This window comes from Agelaius tricolor, unplaced genomic scaffold, assembly GCF_023055355.1.
Source record: "Agelaius tricolor isolate 1412-34295 unplaced genomic scaffold, bAgeTri1.0.p SCAF_69, whole genome shotgun sequence".
Taxonomy (NCBI): domain Eukaryota; kingdom Metazoa; phylum Chordata; class Aves; order Passeriformes; family Icteridae; genus Agelaius; species Agelaius tricolor.
Window position 1 is genome coordinate 758,418 of NW_027269329.1, and position 25,368 is coordinate 783,785.

A 25,368-nucleotide genomic window follows, 5' to 3' on the forward strand; every position below is an offset into this window, starting at 1 on the left:
CGTGGTGGCCGTGGTGACATCCCCGGTTGGGGTCCCTGGGCTGGTCCCTGTGGTGGCCATGGTGACCATCCCCGGTTGGGGTCTCCAGCCCAGACAGGGTGTGGAGAACCCCAGGAGGAGGATGTGGACGTGGACACTGAGCCCCTGCTTGTGGTTACCCTGTCCTGTTGTCCTATATGGCCCTGTCCCTTTATGGCCCTGTCCCTATATGGCCCTGTCCCTATATGGCCCTGTCCCTTTATGGCCCAAGTTCCTACATGGTCCCTGTCACTGTATGGTCCCATCCCTGTCCCTATACGGCCCAAATCTCCATATGGCCCAAGTCCCTATATGTTCCCTGTCCCTATATGGTCCCTGTCCCTGTATGGGCCAAGTCCCTATAAGGTCCCATCCCTGTCCCTATATGGTCCCATCCCTATATGGCCCAAGTCTCTATATGTTCCTGTCCCTATATGGCCCAAGTCCCTAAATGGTCCCTGTCCCTATATGGTCCCTGTCCCTGTCCCTATATGGTTCCTGTCCCTGTATGGCCCAAATCTCTGTATGGCCCAAGTCCCTATATGGTCCCTGTCCCCGTCCCTATATGGTCCCATCCCTATATGGCCCCATCCCTGTCCCTATATGTTCCTGTCCCTATATGGCCCAAGTCCCTATATGGTCCCTGTCCCTGTCCCTATATGGTCCCTGACCCTACAAGGTCCCTGTCCCTATATGGCCCTGTCCCTGTCCCTTTATGGCCCCCATCCCTGTCCCTAGATGGCCCCAGTCCCTCCACGGTCCCAGTCCCGTTCCCTTTATGGTCCCCTCCTGTCCCCGCTGGTGTCCCCAAGTCCATCTCACCCCCCCCCGCCCATGGGGACAGTCCTGATGGGAATCCCAGAGTGTCCCCTGGATGTCCCTTCCCCTCCTGTTGTGGGGCACCTGCCCCTTCCTCACCCCAAATTCCAGGCTCAGGAGTCACGGGCCCGCCTGGCTCCGGGGCCGCTGATTCACCCCAAACCTGTCCCCGCTCCTGCCCCTGACTCACCCGCCCTTTCCCAAGAGGCCACCCCAGTGTCCTGACGTGGGGCTCGGGCACCGTCCCAGCCCCGTCCCGTCCCCCTCCCCGTCCTGCCGGGGCCGGATGGGGCTGCAGGAAACCAATTCCTGCCCCGTGAGCTGGGGTGACAACTGCGGGGTGGGGACAGGGCCCGTGGGAGCCTCCCTGTCCCCGTGAGTGTCCCAGGGCTCAGCACAACCCAGTGACAGCGACATTGTACCGGGGACACCCCTGTCCTAAACCCCAAAACACCCCTGGGGCTCTGGGACCCCAAATTCCCGCGTGTCACCCTGGGAATGGGACAGTTTGTCACCCAGGTTGGGGTGGACAATTGTGACATTGTACTGGGGACACCCCTGTCCTAAACCCCAAAAAACACCCCTGGGGCTTTGGGACCCCAAATTCCTGTGTGTTGCCCTAGGGGGCTGCAGCTGGTTGGGGACATTGGGGACAGTCCTGAGGATGACAATTGTGACATTTTGGTGGGGACCCCCTTTCCTCGGCCCTAAAACACCCCTGGGGCTTTGGGACCCCAAATTCCCGTGTGTTGCCTTTGGGGGGCTGCAGCCTTGCTGTTTGTCACACCCCTGGGTGAGGTTGGGGACATTGGGGACAGTCCTGAGGCTGAGGGTCCCCTCGGGGTGTGGGGCACAGTTTGGGGTCCCCGTGGGAATGGGGGTGCCCATCTGGACACATGCCAGGGCTGCCATGTTATAAATACCCACTGATTAAAGGCGAGGGCTCGGGCCGTCCCAACCCCCTAATTAATTGGGATTAATTAATTTTTTACAGAGCCCACTATTAATAGGGATGATGTCAGCGGGTGGCTGAGTCACAACTCTCACTCGGTGCGGGCCCAGCCGGGCCCTGGCTCGGTGGCACCGCCGGGGCCAGGCCGGGATGTGACAGGGATGTGACAGGGATGTGACAGGGATGTGACAGGGATGTCACCGCGGCTCCTTGTCCCCAACCCTGCAGGGAAGGACCTGGGGGTGACACCTGCCCCGCACGCCCGGAATGGGGCTCAAAGTTTGGATTTAACCATCTCGGGGGTCTCTTCCACCCAAAACCACCCCGGTTCCGGGAATGTTCCTGTGCACGGTGCCGGTGATGCCCCAGCCCCGGTCCCCTCCTGTCCCCACCGGAGCTGCCGAGGCCGCGGCCACTTCAGGCCGGGTTTGGTGCGGTGCCCGAGCGGGGAGGGAGCAGAGGACGGAGGGACGGACGGACCGACGGACGGGCGGTGACTTCGCGTCCGTCCGGCCGCATCAGGAAACCCAACACCGGCGCGACGCGGCGGGGGGGACACAAAGGCTGCGCTGTCCCCTCCTGCGGCGCGGGTATAAAACCTGCCGAAAACGCCCCAAAACTGCCCCAAACCCCTCGAACCCTCCCGGGGACAGCGAGGGGTGAGTGAGGCCTCCTCGCAGCTCCGGTGGGGACCCCTGATGTCCCCGTGTCACCACCGGGGTCCTGCACAAACCCCGGGACCCTCCTGAGCCCTCGCAGGGCTGGGGAGGGGGCGAGGGTCCCCCCTGGGACATCCCCCGACCCTTTCTGGGCTCGTGTCCCTGCAGCCCCGTGTGCGGTGCCATGGCCGAGCTGCCCGAAGGGACCGAAGGGACCGAAGCGAGCGATGCCACCGAGCTGACCGAGCTGGAGGCGGCCATCGAGCGCATCGTCACCGTGTTTGTCACCTTCGCCGCCAAGGAGGGCAGGAAGGGGACGCTGAGCACCGGAGAGTTCAAGGAGCTGGTGCGGCTCCAGCTGCCCAACATGATGAAGGTGAGGGGGGCAGCAGCAGCGCCGTGGGGGTCCCCCGGTGTCCCCCTGAACCGTGGGGCTGCTCTTGATCCCCCGGTGTCCCCCGGAACCGCGGGGCTGCTCCCGGTGCCCCGAGGATCCCCTTGAACCGGTGCCCCAGGGGTCCCCCTGAACCGCGGGGCTGCTCCTGATCCCCCGAGGGTCCCCCTGTCCCGGTGTCCCGGGGGTCCCCCTGAACCGTGGGGCTGCTCCCGGGGGTCCCCCTGAACCACGGGGCTGCTCCTGGGGGTCCCCCTGAACCACGGGGCTGCTCCTGGTCCCCCTGAGGTCACCCTGAACCGGTGCCCCGGGGGTCCCCCTGACCCGCGGTTCTGTCCCGGTCCCCCCGGGGCTGGCAGCCCCTGCTCCCCCCGTGCCCATCCCGGTTTCTGGGGGGCTCCAAGCGGCCGAGCCGCCCTCCCGTGTGCCCCCCCCCGGCAGGACGTGCCCTCCCTGGAGGAGAAGATGAGCGAGCTGGACGTGAACAACGACGAGGAGCTGAGATTCGGGGAGTTCTGGCGGCTGATCGGGGAGCTGGCCAAGGCCGTGCGCAGGGACAAGGCGGCCAAGAAGTGACCGGGGGCCTCTGGAAAATAAAAAAAAGGTTTCCCTGAGCCTGAGCATCGCTGCTGTTCTTGCTGGGAGGTTCCTGATTTGAGCCCCCATCTCCTGGTGGGGATTGGGGTGATGGTTTGGGGTCACTCCGTGATGGATGGGGCCGTTCCCAAATCGCCCTGGCGCCAGTCTGGCTTTTGGGGCCTGGCTTTTGGGGTCTGGTTTTTGGAGTCTGGTTTTTGGAGTCTGGCTTTTAGGGCCTGGCTTTTGGGGCCTGGCTTTTGGGGTCTGGCTTTTGGGGTGCCACCCTGCACCCCACAAACGCCTTCCTGCCGCGCTGGGGGGTGCGTGGGGGGCAGAGCTGGGGCTGTGGCCGGGGTGGGGCTCGGGAGATGCCCGGCAGCGATGCCGCGGTGGTCACGGTGGTCACCAGCTCCTCTGCAGGGTCTGGGGTGGCACAGGGGGGCACATCCCGGCTGGGGAATATCCCGAATATTCGTCCCCCGAATCCGGCGCTGCTGGGGCCGGCGGGATCCCGGCCCGGGCTCGCAGGGCCGTTCCCACGCGGTGCCAGCCCCGATGGGATGAGGAGCCGTCGGTGTGGCCGGGAAGGAGGCGTTTCCCGGCCCCAACGCTGGCGCCGGGCCAGGCTCTCCCAAATGAGGCGCCTTGCACCACGGAGCTCCCACTCACACCTGGCCCGGTATAAAACCCCGGCCCCGCCGCAGCCCGCGCACACCCGGGACAGCCCGAGCTGCAGGTAAGTGCCACGGGCTGGGACCGGGGGGATTTGTGCGCCTCGGGCCCCTCCGCTCCCACGCTCGGCTCTGCCACGACTTGCGGGGACGCCGGGGACGTGTCCCGGCAGCTCCAGAGCCGCATCCCGGGGCTCCTTCCGCGGTGAGGAGGAGGAGGAGTCCTGGCGCTGGAGCAGGGGCAGCTCCCCCAGAACCCAGAGCTGAGCTTGGATTCCTTCCCCCGCCAGCTCCCCCGGAGCCCGCGGCACACGAGAGACCCCGAGAGACCCCGAGAAACCCCCAGAGACCCCCAGAGACCCCCAGCGATCCCGAGGAGCAGCGAGCAGCAGGATGGGCCAGTGCAACTGCCGCAAGAAGCGAAAGGTCCGGGGGAACATCGGGACCCCGGGAGCCCCGGAGGGACAGGGGTGACACCGGGGGTGACCCCCGGGCACGGCGCGGGAGCCGGGGGGTGCTCGGGGCTTTGGGGCATCGGGGCAGCTCCGGGATTGACCTCCGGGAGCCTCTCCGAGGATGCCCCGGTGGCAGCGGAGCTCCCGTTCTGCTCGGTCTCCAACCGGGAGGTGCCCACCCCTGGCACCGGTGGAGGATTTGGAGGCGCCGGGCTGAGGCTTTGGGCATCACCGGCTGTGGTTTCACGGGGAAGCCGCAGATTTGGGGTGAATCAGCGGCGTTTCCTTTAAACGGAGCCGCACGAGCGACCGGGGGCGAGCGGGAGAGAACGGGAGAGACCGGGAGAGACCGGGAATGATGGGGAGAGACCGGGAGAGACCGGGAATGATGGGGAGAGACCGGGAGAGACCGGGAGTGATCGGGAGTGATCGGGAGTGATCGGGAGTGATGGGGAGAGACCGGGAGAGACCAGGAGTGATCGGGAATGACCGGGAGAGACCAGGAGTGATCGGGAATGACCGGGACTGACCGGGGGTGGGGGTCCGGTTATTCTGCGCCCCCCACCCCGCCGGTACCGGGGTCTGGGGGTGGCCGAGGGGCTCCGGGGAGCTCCAGGAGGGCTCTGAGTCACTTGGGCTGGTGCGGAGGAGAGGAAGAACCAGTCGGGACGGGCCGGGCCCGCGCCGGGGGTGGCGAGAGACGCCGCGGTGGCGGAGCCTGGCGGGGCCCGGGCGGGGACAGCTCGGGGGGACAGGAGGTGGCAGCTGGAGGGGCTGTGACAGCCGGGCAGAGGCGCTGCAACAGCTGGATGGGGGCGAGCAACAGCTGTGCGGCCTCACATCTGTGTGGGGGCCGCGGGGAGTGCGGGGGGTCACATCTGGATGGGGAGGTCACAGCTGGATGGGGTCACAGCTGGATGGGGTCACAGGTGGATGGGGTCACAGCTGGATGGGGAGGTGTCTCACATCCGCACAGACAGGCCTGGTGCTGAAAAGGAGATTTTTTTCCTGCCGTGGTTGTGGAGGGGTTAAATGTCCCACCCGCTCGGGGCTTGTCCCGTGTCCCCCCCGCGGGATGTGGCACCTCTCCATGGAGCTGTGCCACCCCCGTGGGGACCTGTGCCCCTTCTCCAGGGACCTGTGCCACCCCTCTGTGGGATGTGCCATCCCTCTGGGGACCTGTGCCACCCCTCCCAGGAGCTGTGTCACGTCTCCAGGCAGCTGTGCCACCCCTTTGGGGACCTGTCCCACCCCTCTGTGGGATGTCCCACCCCTCTGGGGACAGCGCCACCTCTCCAGGGAGCTGTGCCACCGCCCTGGGGACCTGTGTGACCCCTCTGGGCACCTGTCCCACCCCTCTGGGGACCCGTGTCACCCCTCCATGGAGCTGTCCCACCTCTCCAGGGACCTGTGCCACCCCTCTATGGAGCAGTGTCACCCCTCCCGGGAGCTGTCCCACCCCTCCACAGAGCTGTGCCACCCCTCTGGGGACCTGTGTGACCCCTCTGGGGACCTGTGTGACCCCTCTGGGGACCTGTCCCCCCCTCCACGGACCTGTCCCCCCTCTTTGCTCACGCCCTGTCCCCCCCGCAGGACTGCCAGGAGCTGACGGACGTGGAGCGGGCCATCGAGACCGTCATCAGCCAGTTCCACTGCTACGCCGTGAAGGGCCAGAAGGAGTACCTGACCCCCAACGAGATGCAGGACCTGGTGGTGCAGAAGCTGCCGCACCTGGGCAAGGTGAGGGAGGCGACCAGGAGGAGCTGGGAGGGCTCCTGGATGAGGCGGGACCCCCCCAGGATGCCCCGATGGGGTCCTGGATGAGGCGGGACCCCCCCAGGATGTCCCGATGGGGTCCTGGATGAGGCGGGACCCCCCCAGGATGTCCCGATGGGGTCCTGGATGAGGTGGGACCCCCTCCCATCACCTCGGTGTTGTCTCTGCAGTGCGTGGGACCCCTGGAAGAGAAGATCGAGTGCATGGGAGACCCTAACGAGGCCAAGCTGGAGTTCGGGGAGTACTGGGACATGATGGGGGATGCGGCCAAGGGCTGCCGGAGGAAGTAGAGGGCGGTGAGGGGGACGGGAAGGCGCCCGAGGTTCCGCTCCTGGAAACGCCGCCGAGCTCGGGGGGATGAGCCCGGGCAAGAGCGACCTCGGAGGATCCCCCTGCCCTCCCCATCCCCGCCCTCCTCGGCTCGAACCCCGCCAGGATCGCTCCCTTCCCGCCCCCAGCTCTGCCCCGGGCCCGGCGCGGGGGGCACGGGGGGGTCCTGACCCCGGAGCCGCCTCCAGCCCCGGTGCCCGGGACCCTCCGGGTGCGGCTCCCCCGGCCCCGGAGCTCCGCAGCCATCGGGACTCGGCTCCTTCCCCTCGATCCCCCCGGGATTTTGGGGCTCCTTCCCTTCGATCCCCCCGGGATTTCGGGGCTCCGTCCCCTCGATCCCCCCGGGATTTCGGGGCTCCTTCCCCTTAATCCCCCCGGGATTTTGGGGGCTCCGTCCCCTCGATCCCCCCGGGATTTTGGGGCTCATTCCCCACGATCCCCCCGGGATTTCGGGGCTCGTCCCACCTCGATCCCCCCGGGATTTCGGGGCTCCTTCCCCACGATCCCCCCGGGATTTTGGGGCTCCTTTCCCCTCGATCCCCCCGGGATTTCGGGGCTCTTTCCCCCCCATCCCCCCGGGATTTTGGGGCTCCTTCCCCTCGATCCCCCCGGGATTTTGGGGCTCGTTCCACCTCGGTCCCCCCGGGACCCTCCGTGTTCGGCTCCCCCGGTCCCGGAGCTCCGGAGCCATCGGGACTCGGCTCCTTCCCCCCGGGATTGGGGGCCTCGTCCCACCCATGGCACCTCCAGGGGCGCCTCCACCCCCGGGCTCGTCCCACCCCCGGTCCCCAGAACCCTCCGGGTTCGGCTCTCCCGGTCCCGGAGCTCCGGAGCCATCGGGACTCGGCTCCTTCCCCTCGATCCCCCCGGGATTTTGGGGGGTTCATCCCCGCAGCTCCGTGCCCTGGCACCTCCAGGGGCACCTCCAGGGGCACCCCGAGCTCTGCCGCGCCCGTGGGTGGGTGAGGGTGGCCCCGGAGCCTTCCCTGTGGTCCCCCCCCCGGTTTTTGGGGGGTTATTTTGGGGTTGTTTTGGGGTTTTTGCCCTCCCGGTGCTCCCCCACACCTCCAGGGGGTTCGGGCACGGATCAGCCGGGGCCGCTCGCGACCGTTTTTGTATAAATTAATAAAGGAAAAAAAATGGAAAAAAACCAAAACCAAACCAAACCAAAACCCCCAAGCAAAGCAGGATGGGGGGGACCTCGTTTGTGGGGGGCAGTGAGGGGTCGGGGGTGCGGGATCGGGGGTTGGGGTCGTGGCTTTGGGATGGGCAGAGGATGGGGGTGCAGGGGGTGAAGAGGGGGCGCTGGGGGGGTTCAGGGGGTGCCAGGGATGCTCTGGGGGTGCCAGGGATGCTCTGGGGGTGCCGAGGAGGTTCCGGGGGTGCCGAGGAGGTTCCGGGGGTGCCCTGGCAGTGCAGGGGGTGCAGGGCTTCAGGGGATGCTGTGGGGGTGCTCTGGGGGGTTCAGGGGGTTCGGGGGATGCTCTGGGGGGTGTCCGGGATGTTCTGGGGGTTCAGGGGATGCTCTGGGGGTGTTTGGGATGCTCTGGGGGGTGTCCGGGATGTTCTGGGGGTTCAGGGGATGCTCTGGGGGTTCAGGGGATGCTCTGGGGGTGCAGGGGATGTTCTGGAGGTGCTGAGGATCCTCTGGGGGTGTCCGGGATGCTCTGGGGGGTTTCAGGGATGTTTTGGGGGATCAGGGATGTTTTGGGGGTTCAGGGGATGCTCTGGAGATGCTGAGGATGCTCTGGGGGTTCAGGGGATGTTTTGAGGGTGCAGGGAATGCTCTGGGGGTGTCCGGGATGTTTTGGGGGTGCAGGGAATGCTGTGGGGGTTCAGGGGATGCTCTGGGGGGTTTCAGGGATGTTTTGGGGGATCAGGGAATGCTGTGGGGTTGCCCGGGATGCTCTGGGGGTGTCCGGGATGTTTTGGGGGTGCCGGGGATGCTGCAGGGGTTCAGGGGATGCCAAAATCCTGAAAAACCCCAAATCCTGGGAATGAAACCCCCAAAATCCTGAAAAACCCCAAATCCTGGGAGTGAAACCCCCAAAATCTTGAAAAACCCCCAAATCCTGGGAGTGAAACCCCCAAAATCCTGAAAAACCCCAAATCCTGGGAGTGAAACCCCCAAAATCCTGAAAAACCCCAAATCCTGGGAGTGAAACCCTCAAAATCTTGAAAAACCCCCAAATCCTGGGAATGAAACCCCCAAAATCCTGAAAAACCCCAAATCCTGGGAGTGAAACCCCCAAAATCCTGAAAAACCCCAAATCCTGGGAGTGAAACCCCCAAAATCTTGAAAAACCTCTAAATCATGGGAAACACCCAAAATCCTGGGAAACCCCCAGAATCCTGGGAATGAAACCCCCCAAATCCTGGAAAACCCCAAAATCCTGGGAGTGAAACCCCAAAGTCCTGAAAAACCACAAAATCCTGGGAATTAAACCCTCAAAATCTTGAAAAACCACAAAATCACGGGAAACCCCCAAAATCCTGGGCTTGGCATGGCCCAAAAAGGCTCTGGGGACCCTAAAAACGCTGTGGGGTCCAAAGAGACCCCAAACACCTCCCATTTCTTCACCTGGAGGTGCTGGGGACATCAAACACCTCCAAATTCTTCTTTGGAGACCCCAAACACCTCCAAACCCCTCACCTGGAGGTGTTGGAGACCCTAAAAAAGCTGTGGGGAGCCTAAAAACGAAGATCTAAAAAGGGACAGAGGGCGTGGAGAGGGAGAAAACCAAACCCAAAGCTTGGACAGGGTGATAAGGGAAGGGGACAGGTCCTGCCAGGTTGGTGGCAAGGGACAGGTCCTGCCAGGCTGGTGGCAGCTCTGGTGGCCCCGTGGTCGGCCCACGAGGAGCTTCTGTCTGGATTTCACAAGGGCAATGATGATTTGGGGTTGCCAGGAAGGCGTGGCTGCAATTGGGGACACGGGAAATGCGTCAGATGGGGGGCAAAGGGGAGCCCCGAATCCGCCCTGGGGCTCTGGGGACTCCTGGATCCCAGCCCTGGTGACAGGAGGACAATTCCTGCCCCGTGAGGCAGCCCTGGATGGGTCTGGGATGTTCTGGAGGTGGCAGGAGCAGCCCAGTGGCCCTCGGTGAGGACACAACGCCAGGGTGTCCATGCTGGAGAGCACCAAAGACCCTTCTGGAAAGGTTCCCGTGGTGCTGGAGACACCAAACAGCTCCAAATCCTCCACCTGGGGGTGCTGGGGACACCAAACACCTCCCAATTCTTCTTTGGAGACCCCAGACACCTCCAAGTTCTTTATCTGGAGGTCCTGGATACCCCAAACACCTCCAAATCCTTCATCTGGAGGTCCTGGAGAAACCAAACACCTCCAAATTCTTCTTTGGAGACCCCAACCACCTCCCAATTCTTCTTTGGAGACCCCAGACACCTCCAAATTCTTCACCTGGAGGTTCTGGGGACACCAAACACCTCCAGATTCTTTATATGGAGGTTCTGGAGAAACCAAACACCTCCAAATTCTTCATTTGGAGACCCCAAACACCTCCAAATTCTTCATCTGGAGGTGTTGAACACCTCCCAGTTGTTCTTTGGAGACACCAAACACCTCCCAGTCCCTCCTCTGGAGGTCCTGGAGACCACCAAACACCTCCAAATTCTTCTTTGGAGACCCCAAACACCTCCACATTCTTCATCTGGATGTCCTAGAGAAACCAAACACCTCCCAACCCTTCATTTAGAGGCCCTGCAGACCCCAAACACCTCCCAACCCTTCATTTGGAGGTGCTGGAGACACCAAACACCTCCAGATTCTTCTTTGGAGACCCCAAACACCTCCCAACCCTTCATCTGGAGGTCCTGCAGACCCCAAACACCTCCAGATTCTTTATCTGGATGTCCTGGAGAAACCAAACACCTCCCAACCCTTCATCTGGAGGTGCTGGAGAAACCAAAAACCTCCCAAATTCTTCTTTGGAGACCCCAAACACTTCCCAACCCTTCATCTGGAGGTCCTGGAGACCCCAAACACCTCCAGATTCTTCATCTGGAGGTCCTGGAGACACCAAACACCTCCCAACCCTTCATCTGGAGGTCCTGCAGACCCCAAACACCTCCAGATTCTTTATCTGGAGGTCCTGCAGACCCCAAACACCTCCAGATTTTCCAGCTGGAGGTGCAGGACCAGGAGCACCCCGATGTCCCCGAGGTCCCACGGGCTGGGGACCCCTCTGGCACAGGCTGGGGTGGCTCCTGCCCGCTCGGGGCGGCCGCGCCCGCCCTGGATGCCTCGTAAAAAGCAGGGCCTGGATGTGGTTGTGACATCTGCCAGGGGAACAGGGCGATGAGAGGGTGATTCAGGGCTGAGCTGTTCGCCCTGGGGCTCGGGGAGGGATTCCCACCCTCCCCGGGATGTTGCATCACCACCACCATCATCATCATCATCACCACCGCCATCCATCTCCATCATCAGCGCCGCCACCAGAACAGGTTTTCTTCCTCCCCGCCGAGATTAGGAAGAGGCCGGGGCCGAGCTGACGCGTTCTTTCCGGGATGGGGAAGGAATTCCAGAGGTGCCGGGAGCAGGTGGATCCTTCCCGGGATAATTCAGCTCCTGCTTTGCATCCCCAGCTGCGCCCGGCAGCCGGGATCTGATCTCGGCATCGCATCTGGCGCCGGGAGGCACCGGGCCTGCAATTTGCAGGGTTCATTAATTGGTGCATGGGGCTTGACGAGCTCAGGTCCCAGCTGGGCAGAGACTTGTCCGTGCCAGAGAGCTCTGAGTGCCCCAAAACCCCAGAAAATGGGGTTTGGGTTCAAATATGGGATTTGATTGATCCCTAACCTGGGTCAGCCCTTGGCGCCCACCAGAACAAGAGCACTTGGCTCAAATGAAGGATTTGATTCACCCCAAACCTGGGTTCTGGCTCAAATGAAGGATTTGATTCACCCCAAACCTGGGTTCTGGCTCAAATGAAGGATTTGATTCACCCCAAACCTGGGTTCTGGCTCAAATGAAGGATTTGATTCACCCCAAACCTGGGTTCTGGCTCAAATGAAGGATTTGATTCACCCCAAACCTGGGTTCTGGCTCGAATGAAGGATTTGATTCACCCCAAACCTGGGTTCTGGCTCGAATGAAGGATTTGATTCACCCCAAACCTGGGTTCTGGCTCAAATGAAGGATTTGATTCACCCCAAACCTGGGTTCTGGCTCAAACGAAGGATTTGATTCACCCCAAACCTGGGTTCTGGCTCAAATGAAGGATTTTATTTGCTCCCAACTTGTGTCAGCCCCTTGTACCCACCAGATCATTTGATTTTGGCTCAAATAAAGGATTTAATTTGCCCTAGCCTCTGTCAGCCCCTTGCACCCACCAGAACAATGGTTTCAGCTGAAATTAAAGATTTTATTCACCCCAAACCTGGGTTCTGGCTCAAATAAAGAATTTTATTTGCTCCAAACTTGTGTCAGCCCCTTGGACCCACCAGAAAACTTGGTTTTGGCTCAAATTAAGGAGTTTTATTCACCCCAAAGCTGGGTCAGCCCTTTGCACCCACCAGAACGATGGTTTGGGCTCATATTAAGGATTTTATTCACCCCAAAGCCGTGTCAGCTGCTTGCACCCAGCAGAAAACTTGGTTTTGGCTCAAATAAAGGATTTTATTCACCCCAAACCTGTGCTGGCCCCTTGCACCCACCAGATCATCTGATTTTGGCTCAAATTGAGGAATTTATTCACCCCAGACCTGTGCTGGCCCCTTGCACCCACCAGAACGAGTGGTTTGGGCTCAAATTGAGGATTTTATTCACCCCCAGTGCCCGGGGTGTGTCAGGGCTGGGATAAGTGGATTTCCATGATCGGGGGGGAATTCTGTGCCCTCTCCCCGCTGCTGGGACCCCTCGTGCGCCCCTTTGGGACCTTTTGGGGCGATCCCAAAACCCCAAAACCCCGAGGGAGCCCCGGGAGGAGCCCGGCGCGGGTCCCTGCTCGCTCGGACCCGTCCCGGTGTTGCAACCTCGGGGAAGCATTTCCCAGGTAAGGCCCGGTCTGGAAACGCCCTGGGAACGTCAGGGAAGGGTGGGAGGCTCCTTAAAAACCCGGCTGGGCCGGCGGGATGGGTGCGAGGTAGAGGAGAGAGCGGCCGGACCGATTCCCAGCGCCCGACAGACGCACGGACACCGCGGGACCCCCGGCAGGATGCAGGTGGGAATCCCGGGATGGGGAAACGGGGAACCCCCCCACGCTCGGGACCCTCGGGATGAGGATTTACCTGGGGAGAGCCCCTGGGGTGTGAGGTTGGAGGTTGAGGAGGTGGAAATTCCTGGAATCCTCCGGGAGCGGGGCCAGGGAACGGGGATGGGCTGAGGGGAACCGGGAGGGGCTCAGGGGAACCGGGACAGAACCGGGATGGGCTGAGGGGAACCGGGATGGGCTCAGGGGAACCGGGATAGAACCAGGACAGAACCGGGATGGGCTGAGGGGAACCGGGATAGAACCGGGATGGGCTGAGGGGGAACCGGGACAGAACCGGGATGGGCTGAGGGGGAACCGGGATAGAACCGGGATGGGCTTGGGAGGAACCGGGATAGAACCAGGATGGGCTGAGGGGAACTGGGATAGAACCGGGATGGGCTCGGGGTAACCGGGATGGGCTCAGGGGAACCGGGATAGAACCTGGAGGGGCTGAGGGGGAACGGGGATGGGCTGGGGAGGAACCGGGATGGGCTCGGGCAGAACCGGGATGGGCTCGGAGGAACCGGGATAGAACCGGGATGGGCTGAGGGGAACCGGGATGGGCTCGGGGTAACCGGGATAGAACCAGGATGGGCTGAAGGGAACCGGGATAGAACCGGGATGGGCCAGGATAGAACCGGGATGGGCTGAGGGGAACCGGGATAGAACCGGGATGGGCTCGGGGTAACCGGGATGGGCTCAGGGGAACCGGGATAGAACCTGGAGGGGCTGAGGGGGAACGGGGATGGGCTGGGGAGGAACCGGGATGGGCTCGGGCAGAACCGGGATGGGCTCGGAGGAACCGGGATAGAACCGGGATGGGCTGAGGGGAACCGGGATGGGCTCGGGGAAACCGGGATAGAACCAGGATGGGCTGAAGGGAACCGGGATGGGCTCAGGCAGAACCGGGATGGGCTCGGGAGGAACCGGGATGGGCTTGGGGGAACTGGGATAGAACCGGGATGGGCTCAGGGTAACCAGGATGGGCTCGGGGGGCCGGGACCGGGTCAGGAGCACCCAGGGAGGTTCCCTGGGCTGGAGAGTTCAGGCTGGGGCTGCCAGCGGGGTCTGGGGGCCGGCAAAGGGGATTTGCTATGGGGAAAGGGGGATCTGCCATTGGAAAAGGGGGATTTACTATGGGGAAATGGGGTTTGTTGGTGGAAAGGGGGGATTTGCTATTGGAAAAGGGGAATTGTTGGAGGAAAAGGGGAATTGTTGATGGAAAAGGGGATTTTTTGGTGGAAAAAGGGGATTTGTTGGAGGAAAAGGGGATTTGCTGGTGGAAAAGGAGGATTTACCAGTGGAGAAGAGGATTTTCTATTGGAAAGGGGGATTTGTTGGTGGAAAAGAGAATTTGCTGGTGGAAAAGAGAATTTGTTGGTGGAAAAGAGAATTCGTTGGTGGAAAAGGGGATTTGCTATTGGAAAAGGGGGATTTGCTGGTGGAAAAGAGGAATTTACCGGTGGAAAAGCAGGATTTCTTGGTGGAAAAGGGGGATCTGCCATTGGAATAGGGGGATTTGTCAGTGGAAAGGAAGATTTTTTTTTGGTGGAAAAGGGGAATTTGTTGGTGGAAAAGCAGGATTTGCTGATGGAAAAGGAGGAATTTCCCTCTGGAAAAGCAGGATTTGCTGGCGGGGGATGCCGGGCTGGAGGCAGGGAGCGCTGGGGCCGCGCGTGGCTCTGTCCCCCAGTGTCCCCCAGTGTCCCCCAGTGTCCCCAGTGTCCCCAGTGTCCCCCAGTGTCCCCATGTGCCACCCGGTGAGTGCCCGGTGGCCCCGGGGCTGTCCCGTGAGTCACCGCTGGAGCAGCCCCGGTGCCCCAGGGCCAGGCAGGGCGCTGCCACCAGGGGGACAGGACAGGTGACACCGATGTCACCGATGTCACCCGGGTGGCCTCGGTGCTCCCAAATCCCTTCGGTTCCTGGGCTGGAAATGGAACCCCCAGCCCCAAAGCCACCCTGGTGACAGTTCCGAGAGTTGGGGACAGTGACGGAGTGACCTCGGGCTGCGGCACCACAGGGGACAGAGGTGGCTTGGGAGGACACAGGGACACGTGGGGACAAGGAGGAGAGCGTGGCTGGGCCCTGGTGTCACCTCCCCAGCGGTGTCACCTCCCTGGGGCTGGGCCTGGTGTCACCTCCCTGGGCCCTGGTGTCACCTCCCTGGGCCTGGTGTCACCTCCTCAGTGTGGCTGGGCCCTGGTGTCACCTCCCTGGGCCTGGTGTCACCTCCCCAGCGTGGCTGGGCCTGGTGTCACCTCCCTGTGGCAGGACTGGGCAGGGTCAGGGTGACAAGAGGGGACAGGAGCCAGGTTGTGACACAGGGCAGGACCTGAGCGAGCAGCAGGGTTGGGGACACCCTCAGATGGTGTCCCCAGCGTGGGGACAGTGCTGGGCCACCCCTCAAGGTCCCTGTGGCGGTGGCTGTTGTTCCCTGGGCTGGGTTAAAGGGACAGCTTGGGACAAAAGGGACAAAAGGGACAAAAGGGACACCCCCAGCCCGGCTGTCCCCACCCCGGCCAGGCAGGAAAGAGCCGAGCCCGGCCAAGGTGACGCCGTTTCCGTGTCATTGTCACCGGGATGTGACGGGGGGACCGTCCTGACAGGCCCAGGCAGAGCTTCCTGGTGGGGACAGTGGGGACAGGGGGGACAGGAGGGACAGGAGGGACAGGAGGGACAGGGGGAGACAGGAGGGGACAGGGGGGGACAGGAGGGACAGGAGTGGAACAGGAGGGGACAGGGGGAGACAGGGGGGGACAGGAGGGACAGGAGTGGAACAGGAGGGGACAGGGGGGGACAGGAGGGACAGGAGAGGTGCTCGGCAAGCCGGGACCTGCCCCGCCGGGCCGTTCCCGCAGCCGTGAAGCAACAGCGAGGGCAGGGCCGGTAATTCCGGCCCCGTTCCTCCCTAACGAGCCCCGCGGCACCGGGACCGGCAGCACCGGCACGGCCCGGCCCAGGAGCGGGGGCGGCACGGGCGGCCCCGGGGCCGGGCGGGGCGGGCACAGGTGGCACCGAGGATTTGGGGCGGGTACAGGTGGCACCGAGGACTTGGGGAGGGCACCGAGGATTTTGGGCGGCACAGGTGGCACCGAGGATTTGGGGAGGGTACAGGTGGCACCGAGGATTTTGGGGCGGGCACCGAGGATTTTGGGGCAGGCACAGGTGGCACTGAGGATTTTGGGGGCGGGCATCGAGGATTTTGGGGGCGGGTTCAGGTGGCACCGAGGATTTTGGGTGGGCACCGAGGATTTTGGGGGTGGGCACCGAGGATTTTGGGGGCGGTGAGGAAGATGAGGATCCCCCAGCCCCGCGGGTCATTTGCCTTTTGGCCAGGATGGGTTTTCCCTTCCGGGGGTTTGTGGTGGGGACCCCCGAGGGTCTCACCCGAGTCTCGCCCCCTCAGGGCACCATGGCCGAGTGCACGGAGCTGGAATGGGCCGTGCAGGTGCTGGTGAACAACTTTGACAAGTACTCGAGCCGCTGCTGCTGCTGCAAGAACCCGCGGCGCATCAGCAAGAAGGATTTCCGCAAGATGCTCAGCCGGGAGCTCAACCACATGCTGACGGTGAGCCCGGGGGTGCAGGACGGGGTTTTGGGGGGTTCTGCCCGCCCTGAACCCGGCCTGAACCCGCCCTGAACCCGGCCTGAGCCTGCGCTGCCCCGTTATCACCCGAGCCCTATGAGGAGCGCTGATAAGCAGCGCAATCGGCCCATGCCAAAAATTGGCCAATCGACCTAAAATTGCTCATCCTGCTCATAGGACTGGTTGTAGCCACGACCATAATCCTGTTGGGGAAGATGAAACAGGAAAGCCTTATCAATAGGATTGCCTGGCAAAAGATTTTGAGAATATGGGAACTAAAAGTGAGATTGAAATGAAAGCAAGCTCTGAGATCCCTCAGTTACTGAACAGCTGGAAAACAACGGTGGGGCTGCTGAAGGTGATCCCCTTTTGATGGAACAACACCCTCTGCTTGCAGACAGCCCCAAGGGGCAGAGCAGACCCTGCTGGCTCAGCAGAAGGGGCCCAAAGAGGAGTTTTTAGGGTTTAAAATGTAACACAGTATGGTGATGTAATGATTCTTATAGGCTGTATGGAAATGCTGTAGGATTTGTGTATTGTACTGGATTGGTGAGTGAGAATCAGAATATTCAACACAGAAGATTTATTTATTACCCTAACCCTAACCCTGACCCTAACCCTAAACCCTAACCCTAACCTAAACCCTAACCCTAACCCTAAACCCTACATTTCACTTAAATCAAAACGGATTTCTACCCTGGAAAATTTCCGCTCTGCTTCGATACCAAAAATCCTAAAATCCACATTTTCACGCCGTGATAATTCTATTATTGTACCATTCAAACCTCTGGGACTTTCAGCTCCTCATCCCAAGCTGGTGACCTGCTCCAGGGGTCACCATCAAACCCTCAGGGCTGCATTCAGGGTCTCCCAGCACCCTGGTGGGGTCCTCAGCAGCTCCGGACACCCGGAGGGCTTTGATGAGTTCCCGCACCACATTAGACCGGCCCAAAACTCCGCTGCTGTCACCGTAGGGCACGAAGGACAAAACACAAGCACACCCCGCTGTTCTCAGGGCGAGGAGAAAAGGGGAGCTCATTTTCTGACTCCGACATTTCCAGTTTTCCAAGGGTGACATCGGAGGGTGACGGTGCCACCTCTCCAATGGCACTGGCCAAACCAGCAGCCATCGGCTTTCCCCCCCTCCACAGAGGGAACGCAAAACATTCACGAGTCATTAGAAAATCTTAAAAAAAGCCCCAGGCTGACCCCGCTGTTCCCCCGCAGGACACCGGGAACCGCCGCGCCGCCGACAAACTCATCTGCGACCTGGATGAGAACAAGGACGGGCGCATCAGCTTCGAGGAGTACTGGACCTTGATAGGGGGCATCGCCAGCCCCATCGCGCAGATCATCCGCCAGCAGGAGCAGAGTGTCAAACACACCAAGTAGACACTGCTGGACCCCCCTGGAACCCCCCAGCTCCTCCCATTCCCTGCTTTCTTTATTTTATTTTATTTTTCTTTTTTTGGTGCCCGCCCCGAGCCTCCGAGATCCCCCCCGGAACCCCCCAGCTCCTCCCATTCTCTGCTTTCTTTATTTTATTTTTATTTTATTTTTCTTTTTTTGGTGCCCGCCCCGAGCCTCTGAGATCCCCCCCGGGACCCCCCAGCTCTTCCCATTCTCTGCTTTCTTTATTTTATTTTTCTTTTATTTTTCTTTTTTTGGTGCCCGCCCCGAGCCTCCGAGATCCCTCCCGGGACCCGCCAGCTCTTCCCATTCCCTGCTTATTTTATTTTATTTTATTTTATTTTATTTTATTTTATTTTATTTTATTTTATTTTATTTTATTTTTATTTTATTTTTCTTTTTTTGGTGCCGCCCCAAGCCTCCGGGACCCCCCAGCTCTTCCCATTCCCCGCTTTTTAATTTTATTTTATTTTTTGTGCCTGCCCCGAGCCTCCGGGACTCTCCGCCCTGGAACCCCCCAGCTCCTCCCATTCCCCGCTTTTTAATTTTATTTTATTTTATTTTTCTTTTTTTTGTGCCCGCCCAGAGCTTCTCCCTACGGAGATTTTGTTTTGTTTTCTTCTCACGGATGCTTTGGCAGCATTTGACGGCGTCAAATTTCATGCCTTGAGTCCCGTTTGGTATTTTAGATTGAATTTGTCTGAATATTCGTCCTTTTCTCGGAGGGTGAAGCTCTCCCCATGCTCTGGGGTGGGAATTTTGTTTGTGCTCAGAAATCCCAGCAGGGGCGGCGCTCGCTCTCTGCCCTCCCTCGGGGGTTCCCTAAACTCGGGGGGTCTCTTTTGGTTTTTTTTTCCCAAAAAACAACCTTGGGCAAAGCGGGGGGGGGGTTGTTTTTCCCCGGCCACCCCCGTGGTTATTTATTGTTTATTGCAGCAATAAAATTTGGAGGAGCCGCGGGTGATGCGCAGATTTTATCGGGGGGGCTGTGGGAGGGGTCCCCACCCTGTCCCTCACCTGTGGTGGGGTTCACAGGGGTCCCAGATGAGGGAAGAGGTGAGAATCCAGAATCCAGAATTCAGAAGGCTTGATTTATCATTTTATTATATATATTATATTTATTACATATATTTATTATATCTATTCATTATTTTATTAAATAATAGATAGTACTATTTATATAATATATAAATATATATTAATATATAATATATAAAAATAAATATATAAAAATAACATTATAATAAAATATAGCAATATTTTCTTATAATAATAAAATATTATATTTATATAATAAATATATAAAATACATAGTAATATATAATAAATAATAAATATATAAAAATAGATATATAATATATAATATAGAAATATATTTTATATAACTATATTTACATATAGTTATATACCAATATATAATAATGAATATATAAATATAATAATATTATAATAAAATCTAATAATTAATAGAATAGAATAGAATATAAATATATAAATATGTAAATATGTAAATATATTAATTTATATGTAAATATATATTATATATTTATATATTAATTTATATATAATATATAATATATAATATATAATATATAATATATAATATATAATATATATAATATATTACAACTATACTAAAAGAACAGAAGAAAGGATTTCATCCGAAGGCTAGCAAGGAATAGAAAAGGAACGAATAACAAAATCCCGTGTCTGACCAGAGAGAGACCCATTTGGAGTGTGATTGGCCATAAATTAAAAACAACCCCACGAGACCAATCACAGACGCGCCCGTTGCATCCCACAGCAGCAAATATTCCTCGTTTGCATTTTGTTCCTGAGGCCTCTCAGCTTCTCAGGAGAAAACAAACAATCCTGAGGAAAGGATTTTTCAGGAAATATCGCGGCTACAACCGCCCTCGGCTCGCCTGGGCTGGCGACAGCGCCGGCAGCCACCGCCGGGTGTCAGCAGCCACCGCCGCCACATCCGGGCGGGTCCCTCCGTGTCCCCTCCGTGTCCCCTCCGTGTCCCCTCCGTGGGACACCCAGGGCTGAGCCCGGGCATGAACGGGATCTCACAGCTCACTCGTTAATGGGATCTCAGAGCTCATTAATGGGATCTCACAGCTCATTAATGGGATCTCACAGCTCACTCGTTAATGGGATCTCAGAGCTCATTAATGGGATCTCACAGCTCTTTAATGGGATCTCAGAGCTCAGTCATTAACGGGATCTCACAGCTCATTAATGGGATCTCACAGCTCACTCGTTAATGGGATCTCAGAGCTCATTAATGGGATCTCACAGCTCTTTAATGGGATCACACAGCTCAGTCATTAACGGGATCTCACAGCTCATTAATGGGATCACACAGCTCACTCATTAATGGGATCACAGAGCTCATTAATGTGATCTCACAGCTCACTCATTAACGGGATCTCAGAGCTCATTAACGGGATCACACAGCTCATTAATGGGACCACACAGCTCACTCATTAATGGGATCACAGAGCTCATTAATGTGATCTCACAGCTCACTCATTAACGGGATCTCAGAGCTCATTAACGGGATCACACAGCTCATTAATGGGACCACACAGCTCACTCATTAATGGGATCTCAGAGCTCATTAATGGGATCACACAGCTCATTAATGGGATCACACAGCTCAGTCATTAACGGGATCTCACAGCTCATTAATGGGACCACACAGCTCACTCATTAATGGCATCACAGAGTTCATTAATGTGATCACACAGCTCACTCATTAATGGGGTCTCACATTTCATTAATTAATGGGGTCTCACAGCTCATTAATGGGGTCTCACAGCTCATTAATGGGATCCCGCAGCTCCCCCGAGCCTCCCCGTTCTCCCGTGCGAGCCCGGCCCGGGCTGTCCCCGTGGGAACGGGCGGGGCCGGGCTGAGTCAGGGCCGAGGAATCCCCGCGGGTTGGGCCGTGACTCACCCGGGGGTGCGGGGCGAGCCGGGCCGGGCCGGGCCGGGCCGTGACTCACCCGGGGGTGCGGGGCGAACCGGGCCGGGCCGGGCCGGGCCGGGCCGTGACTCACCCGGGGGTGCGGGGCGAACCGGGCCGGGCGCGGCTCCCCCGGGACCCCGAAGATCCGGGCTCGGCCACCCCCAAGTCCCATTTTTGGGGAGAAATTCCGGGAATTTGTGTCCCTTTCCCAGCCCCGGAGGAGAAGGGGGGACAGGAAAGGTCTTGTTTGCCCCCCAAAGGGGACGCCCTGTGTGGGATCACAGAGATTTTGGGGTGTTCTGTTCCCCAAATGTACCAGGGAAAAGGGGCAGCTCGTTAATGGGATCACAGAGCTCGTTAATGGGATCTCACTGCTCACTCATTTATGGGATCACACAGCTTATTTATAGGGTCACAGAACTCATTAATGGGATCTCACAGCTCGTTAATGGGATCACAGAGCTTGTTAGTGGATCACGGAACTCACTCATTAACGGGATCTCACAGCTCACTAATGGGATCACAGAGCTCGTCAATGGATCTCACAGCTCACTCATTAATGGGATTACAGAGCTCATTAATGGGATCTCACAGCTCACTCATTTATGGGATCACAGAGCTCATTAAGGGGATCTCACAGCTCACTCATTAATGGAATCTCCCATCTCATTAATGGGATCTCACAGCTCATTTATTAATGGGATCTCATGGCTCGTTAATGGGATCACAGAGCTCATTAATGGAATCTCACAGTTCACTCATTAATGAGATCACAGAGTTCATTAATGGGATCACAGAGCTCATTAATGGGATCTCACAGCTCTCTCATTAATGGGATCTCACAGTTCGTTAGTGGGATCTCACAGCTCACTCGTTAACGGGATTACAGAGCTTGTTAGTGGGATCACAGAGCTCATTATCAGGATCACATAGCTCATTAATAGGATCACACAGCTCGTTACACAAAAATGAGGCGCGGGCGAAACCCAGGTGCGAGGAGCAGCCGGGCATGTGGGGGCTGCCCCGGGGGCAGTGCCACCCCGTGCCACCCCGTGCCACCCCGTGCCACCCTCCTGGGCTATAAATCCCCGCCGTGCCCCGCTGCCCCATCCCAACCCTCGAGAACTGACCCACGCTCAGCCGGTGAGTCCCCGCTCCCTTCCCTCCTCCAGCACCCCAAAATCCACCCGGGCCCCCCCAGGAGCTGATGGCATCCCCTGCTCCGTGTCCCCAGGTGTCCCCATGGCGTGTCCCCTGGAGCAGGCGATGGCCCTGATGGTCACCACCTTCCACAAGTACTCGGCCAAGGAGGGCGACAAGTACAAGCTCAGCAAGGCCGAGCTCAAGGAGCTGCTCAACAAGGAGCTGCCGGTCTTTGGGAGCGTGAGTGGCCCTGGGGACATCCTGGGTGTCCCTTGAGGGTGGAGGGACAGGAGGGACCAGCCCTGGGTCTTTCTCTGGGTCTTTGTCCTGGGTCTTTGTCCTGGGTCTTTGTCCCGAATCTTTCTCTGGGTCTTTGTCCTGGATCTTTGTCCCGGGTCTTTGTTCCAAGTCCTTCTCTGGGTCTTTCCTCCCGGGTCTTTGTCCCGAGTCTTTGTCCCAGGTCTTTCTCTGGGTCTTTGTCCTGGGTCTTTGTCCCAGGTCTTTGTCCTGGATCTTTGTCCTGGGTCTTTGTCTTGGGTCTTTGTCCCGAATCTTTCTCTGGGTCTTTGTCCTGGATCTTTGTCCCAGGTCTTTGTCCCAGGTCTTTCTCTGGGTCTTTCCTCCCAAGTCTTTGTCCCGGGTCTTTGTCCCGAGTCTTTGTCCCAGGTCTTTCTCTGGGTCTTTGTCCCGGGTCTTTTCCCGGGTCTTTCTCTGGGTCTTTGTCCTGGATCTTTGTCCCAGGTCTTTGTTCCAAGTCCTTCTCTGGGTCTTTCCTCCCGGGTCTTTGTCCCGAGTCTTTGTCCCAGGTCTTTGTCCCAGGTCTTTGTCCTGGGTCTTTCTCCAGGTCTTTTCTCCCGGGTTTTCCTCCCCAGTCTTTTCTCCTGGGTCTTTCTCGAGTTCTTCCCTCCTGGGTCCTTTTTCTCCCAGGTCTTTTATCTCCCTCTTTCCTCCTGGCTCTTTCTCTGGGTCTTTTCTCCTGTGTCTTTTCTCCTGGGTCCTTTTTCTCCTGGGTCTTTTCTCTGGGTCTTTCTCTGGGTCTTTGTCCCGGGTCTTTGTCCTGGGTCTTTGTCCTGGGTCTTTGTCCTGGGTCTTTCCTCCTGGGTGCTTTTCCTCCCAGGTCTTTCTCTGGGTCTTTCTCCCGGGTTTTTCTCTGGGTCTTTTCTCCCAGGTTTTTTCTCTCCCGGGTCTTTTCTCCTGGGTCTTTCTCTGGGTCTTTGTCCCGGGTCTTTTGTTCCAGGTCTTTTTTCTCCCGGGTCTTTTCTGTGGGGTCTTTTCTCCTGCATCTTTCTCCCGGGTCTTTTTCCTCCAGGGTCTTTTGTCCCGGTTCTTTCTCTGGGTCTTTGTCCCGGGTCTTTCTCTCAGGTCTTTTCTCCTGTGTCTTTCTCTGGGTCTTTCCTCCTGGGTCTTTGTCTCGGGTCTTTACTCCCGGATCTTTTCTCCCATGTCTTTTTCTCCCGGCTCTCTGAAATTCTGATGGGTCCATCCCTCGTGCTCCAGGGAAATCCCTGGAGAAGAGCAGGAATGAGGCCTGGAGGGGCTCAGCCCCAAAGGAAATTCAGCTTTTTTTAAACCCACAGAAATATTTTGTTTAGCAAAGGAAATCACGCTCCAATTCCCCTTTTTTTTTTTTTCACCATTTCTTTTTTTTTAAACCCTCACTTCCCTTTCTCAGCTTGTGGTTTCATCCGGGAGGTGAATTTTTTTTTTTTAAATTTTTTTTTTTTTTTGGGCCAAATTTTTCCACACCCGGGAAGCCCTTCAATTTAATTTAATTTAATTTAATTTAATTTAATTTTATGGGTTTTTTTTTTAATTTGCTAAATTTTTCCACACCCAGGAGGCCCTTAAATTAAATTAAATTAAATTAAATTAAATTTACGTTTAGTTTAGTTTAGTTTAATTATTTTATTTTTGGCCAAATTTTTCCACACCCGGGAGACACTTTGATTTTTTTTTAATTTTTTTTTTTTTTTTTGGCCAAACTTTCCCACACCCGGGAGGCATTTTTGGAAATTCGGGCACTGCCCATCTCACCCGCCAAGCCCAAAATCCCTCCCTGAGGCAGAGGAGGGGAGAAGGCGGGGAAGGGGCGGCCCCTCCCCTCCAACCCTCACCCCAAACCCTCTCCCTGGACAGAAACAAATGGACGAGGCCGAGTTCAAGCGGCTGATGAACGACCTGGACCACAACAAGGACAGCGAGGTGGATTTCAAGGAGTACGTTTGCTTCCTGGCCTGCATCACCATGGGCTTCAATGAGTTCTTCAAGGACGACCCCAGCAAGCACCGCAGGAAGTGACACCCCGGGGTGACCCCAGAGTGACCCCAGAATGACCCCAGAGTGACCCCCAGAGTGACCCCCAAAATGACCCTGGAGTGACCCCAGAGTGACCCCTCCCCATGGCCATCCCAGCCCTGAGGGGCTTTCAATAAAAGATTTTCCTCAATCCTGGCTGAGTTTTGGGGTTCGGTTCATTTTCCCCCCAATCCTGCTCAAGTCTGGGGTTTTGTTCACATTTTCTCCCAGTTTTGGGGTTCTGTTCATTTTCCCCCCAATCCTGCTCAAGTCTGGGGTTTTGTTCAGGTTTTCTCCCAGTTTTGGGGTTCTGTTCATTTTCCCCCAATCCTGGCTCAGTTCTGGGATTTTGTTCAGGTTTTCTCTCAGTTCTGGGGTTCTGTTCAGGCTCTCCCTAATCCCAGCTCAGTTCTGGGGTTCTGTTCATTTTTTCTCCCAATCCTGGCTCAGTTTTGGGGTTCTGTTCATTTTCCCCCCAATCCTGGCTCGGTTCTGGGGTTTTGTTCAGATTTTCTCCCAGTTCTGGGGTTCTCTTCAGGCTCTTCCAATCCCAGCTCAGTTTTGGGGTTCTGCTCATTTTCCCCCCCAATTCTGGCTCAATTCTGGGGGTTCTGTTCAGGCTGTCCCCAATCCCAGATGAGTTTTGGGGTCCTGTTCATTTCCCCCCCAGTCCTGGCTGAGTTCCGGGGTTCTTTTCAGATTTTCTCCCAGTTCTGGCTCAGTTCTGGAGTTCTGTTCATTTTTTCCCCAATCCTGGTTCAATTTTGGGGTTCTCTTCAGGTTCTCCCCCAGTCCTGCTCAGTTCTGGGGTTTTGTTCACATTTTCTCCCAGTTTTGGGGTTCTGTTCATTTTTTCCCCAATGCTGGTTCAATTTTGGGGGTTCTGTTCAGGTTCTCCCCCAGTCCTGGCTCAGTTTTGGGGTTCTGTTCATTCTCCCCCCAATCCTGCTCAATTCTGGGGTTTTGTTCAGATTTTCTCCCAGTTTTGGGGTTCTGTTCATTTTTCCCCCAATTCTGGCCCAGTTCTGGGGGTTCTCCTCAGGTTCTCCCCAATCCTGGTTCAGTTTTGGGGTTCTCTTCAGGTTCTCCCCC

General features: G+C 57.8%; 3 protein-coding genes across 4 annotated transcripts; all 3 read left to right on the forward strand.

The window, feature by feature from the left end:
* Positions 1–1,894: 1,894 nt before the first annotated feature.
* S100A13 (S100 calcium binding protein A13) lies at positions 1,895–3,452 on the forward strand. Of its 2 annotated transcripts, none has more exons than XM_071417542.1 (3): positions 1,895–2,379; positions 2,617–2,824; positions 3,284–3,452. In XM_071417542.1, exons 1-3 carry the CDS (start codon positions 2,126–2,128, stop codon positions 3,416–3,418), a joined length of 597 nt encoding a protein of 198 aa, XP_071273643.1. In that variant the 5' UTR covers positions 1,895–2,125; the 3' UTR covers positions 3,419–3,452. The 2 variants fall into 2 exon arrangements, with proteins under 2 accessions (XP_071273643.1, XP_071273642.1); XM_071417541.1 differs by having other exon boundaries at positions 2,111–2,448.
* An 11,986-nt stretch (positions 3,453–15,438) lies between these two features.
* S100A16 (S100 calcium binding protein A16) lies at positions 15,439–18,786 on the forward strand. The gene is made up of 3 exons (XM_071417553.1): positions 15,439–15,490; positions 16,272–16,433; positions 17,679–18,786. Exons 2-3 carry the CDS (start codon positions 16,278–16,280, stop codon positions 17,841–17,843), a joined length of 321 nt encoding a protein of 106 aa, XP_071273654.1. The 5' UTR covers positions 15,439–15,490; positions 16,272–16,277; the 3' UTR covers positions 17,844–18,786.
* A 3,293-nt stretch (positions 18,787–22,079) lies between these two features.
* Positions 22,080–24,284, forward strand: LOC139585110 (protein S100-A4-like). Its single transcript, XM_071417566.1, has 2 exons — positions 22,080–22,221; positions 24,118–24,284. Exons 1-2 carry the CDS (start codon positions 22,081–22,083, stop codon positions 24,277–24,279), a joined length of 303 nt encoding a protein of 100 aa, XP_071273667.1. The 5' UTR covers position 22,080; the 3' UTR covers positions 24,280–24,284.
* The last annotated feature ends 1,084 nt before the right edge of the window (positions 24,285–25,368 follow it).

Excerpts from the sequence above, each read along its gene's own strand:
- S100A13 (XM_071417541.1), top strand. The coding sequence starts at position 2,126 with ATGTTCCTGTGCACGGTGCCGGTGATGCCCCAGCCCCGGTCCCCTCCT. Across the intron at positions 2,449-2,616 it reads CCTCCCGGGGACAGCGAGGG|CCCCGTGTGCGGTGCCATGG; the intron begins GTGAGTGAGGCC and ends GTGTCCCTGCAG. Across the intron at positions 2,825-3,283 it reads AGCTGCCCAACATGATGAAG|GACGTGCCCTCCCTGGAGGA; the intron begins GTGAGGGGGGCA and ends CCCCCCCGGCAG.
- S100A16 (XM_071417553.1), top strand. The coding sequence starts at position 16,278 with ATGGCCGAGTGCACGGAGCTGGAATGGGCCGTGCAGGTGCTGGTGAAC. Across the intron at positions 16,434-17,678 it reads AGCTCAACCACATGCTGACG|GACACCGGGAACCGCCGCGC; the intron begins GTGAGCCCGGGG and ends GTTCCCCCGCAG.
- LOC139585110 (XM_071417566.1), top strand. The coding sequence starts at position 22,081 with ATGGCGTGTCCCCTGGAGCAGGCGATGGCCCTGATGGTCACCACCTTC. Across the intron at positions 22,222-24,117 it reads AGCTGCCGGTCTTTGGGAGC|AAACAAATGGACGAGGCCGA; the intron begins GTGAGTGGCCCT and ends CTCCCTGGACAG.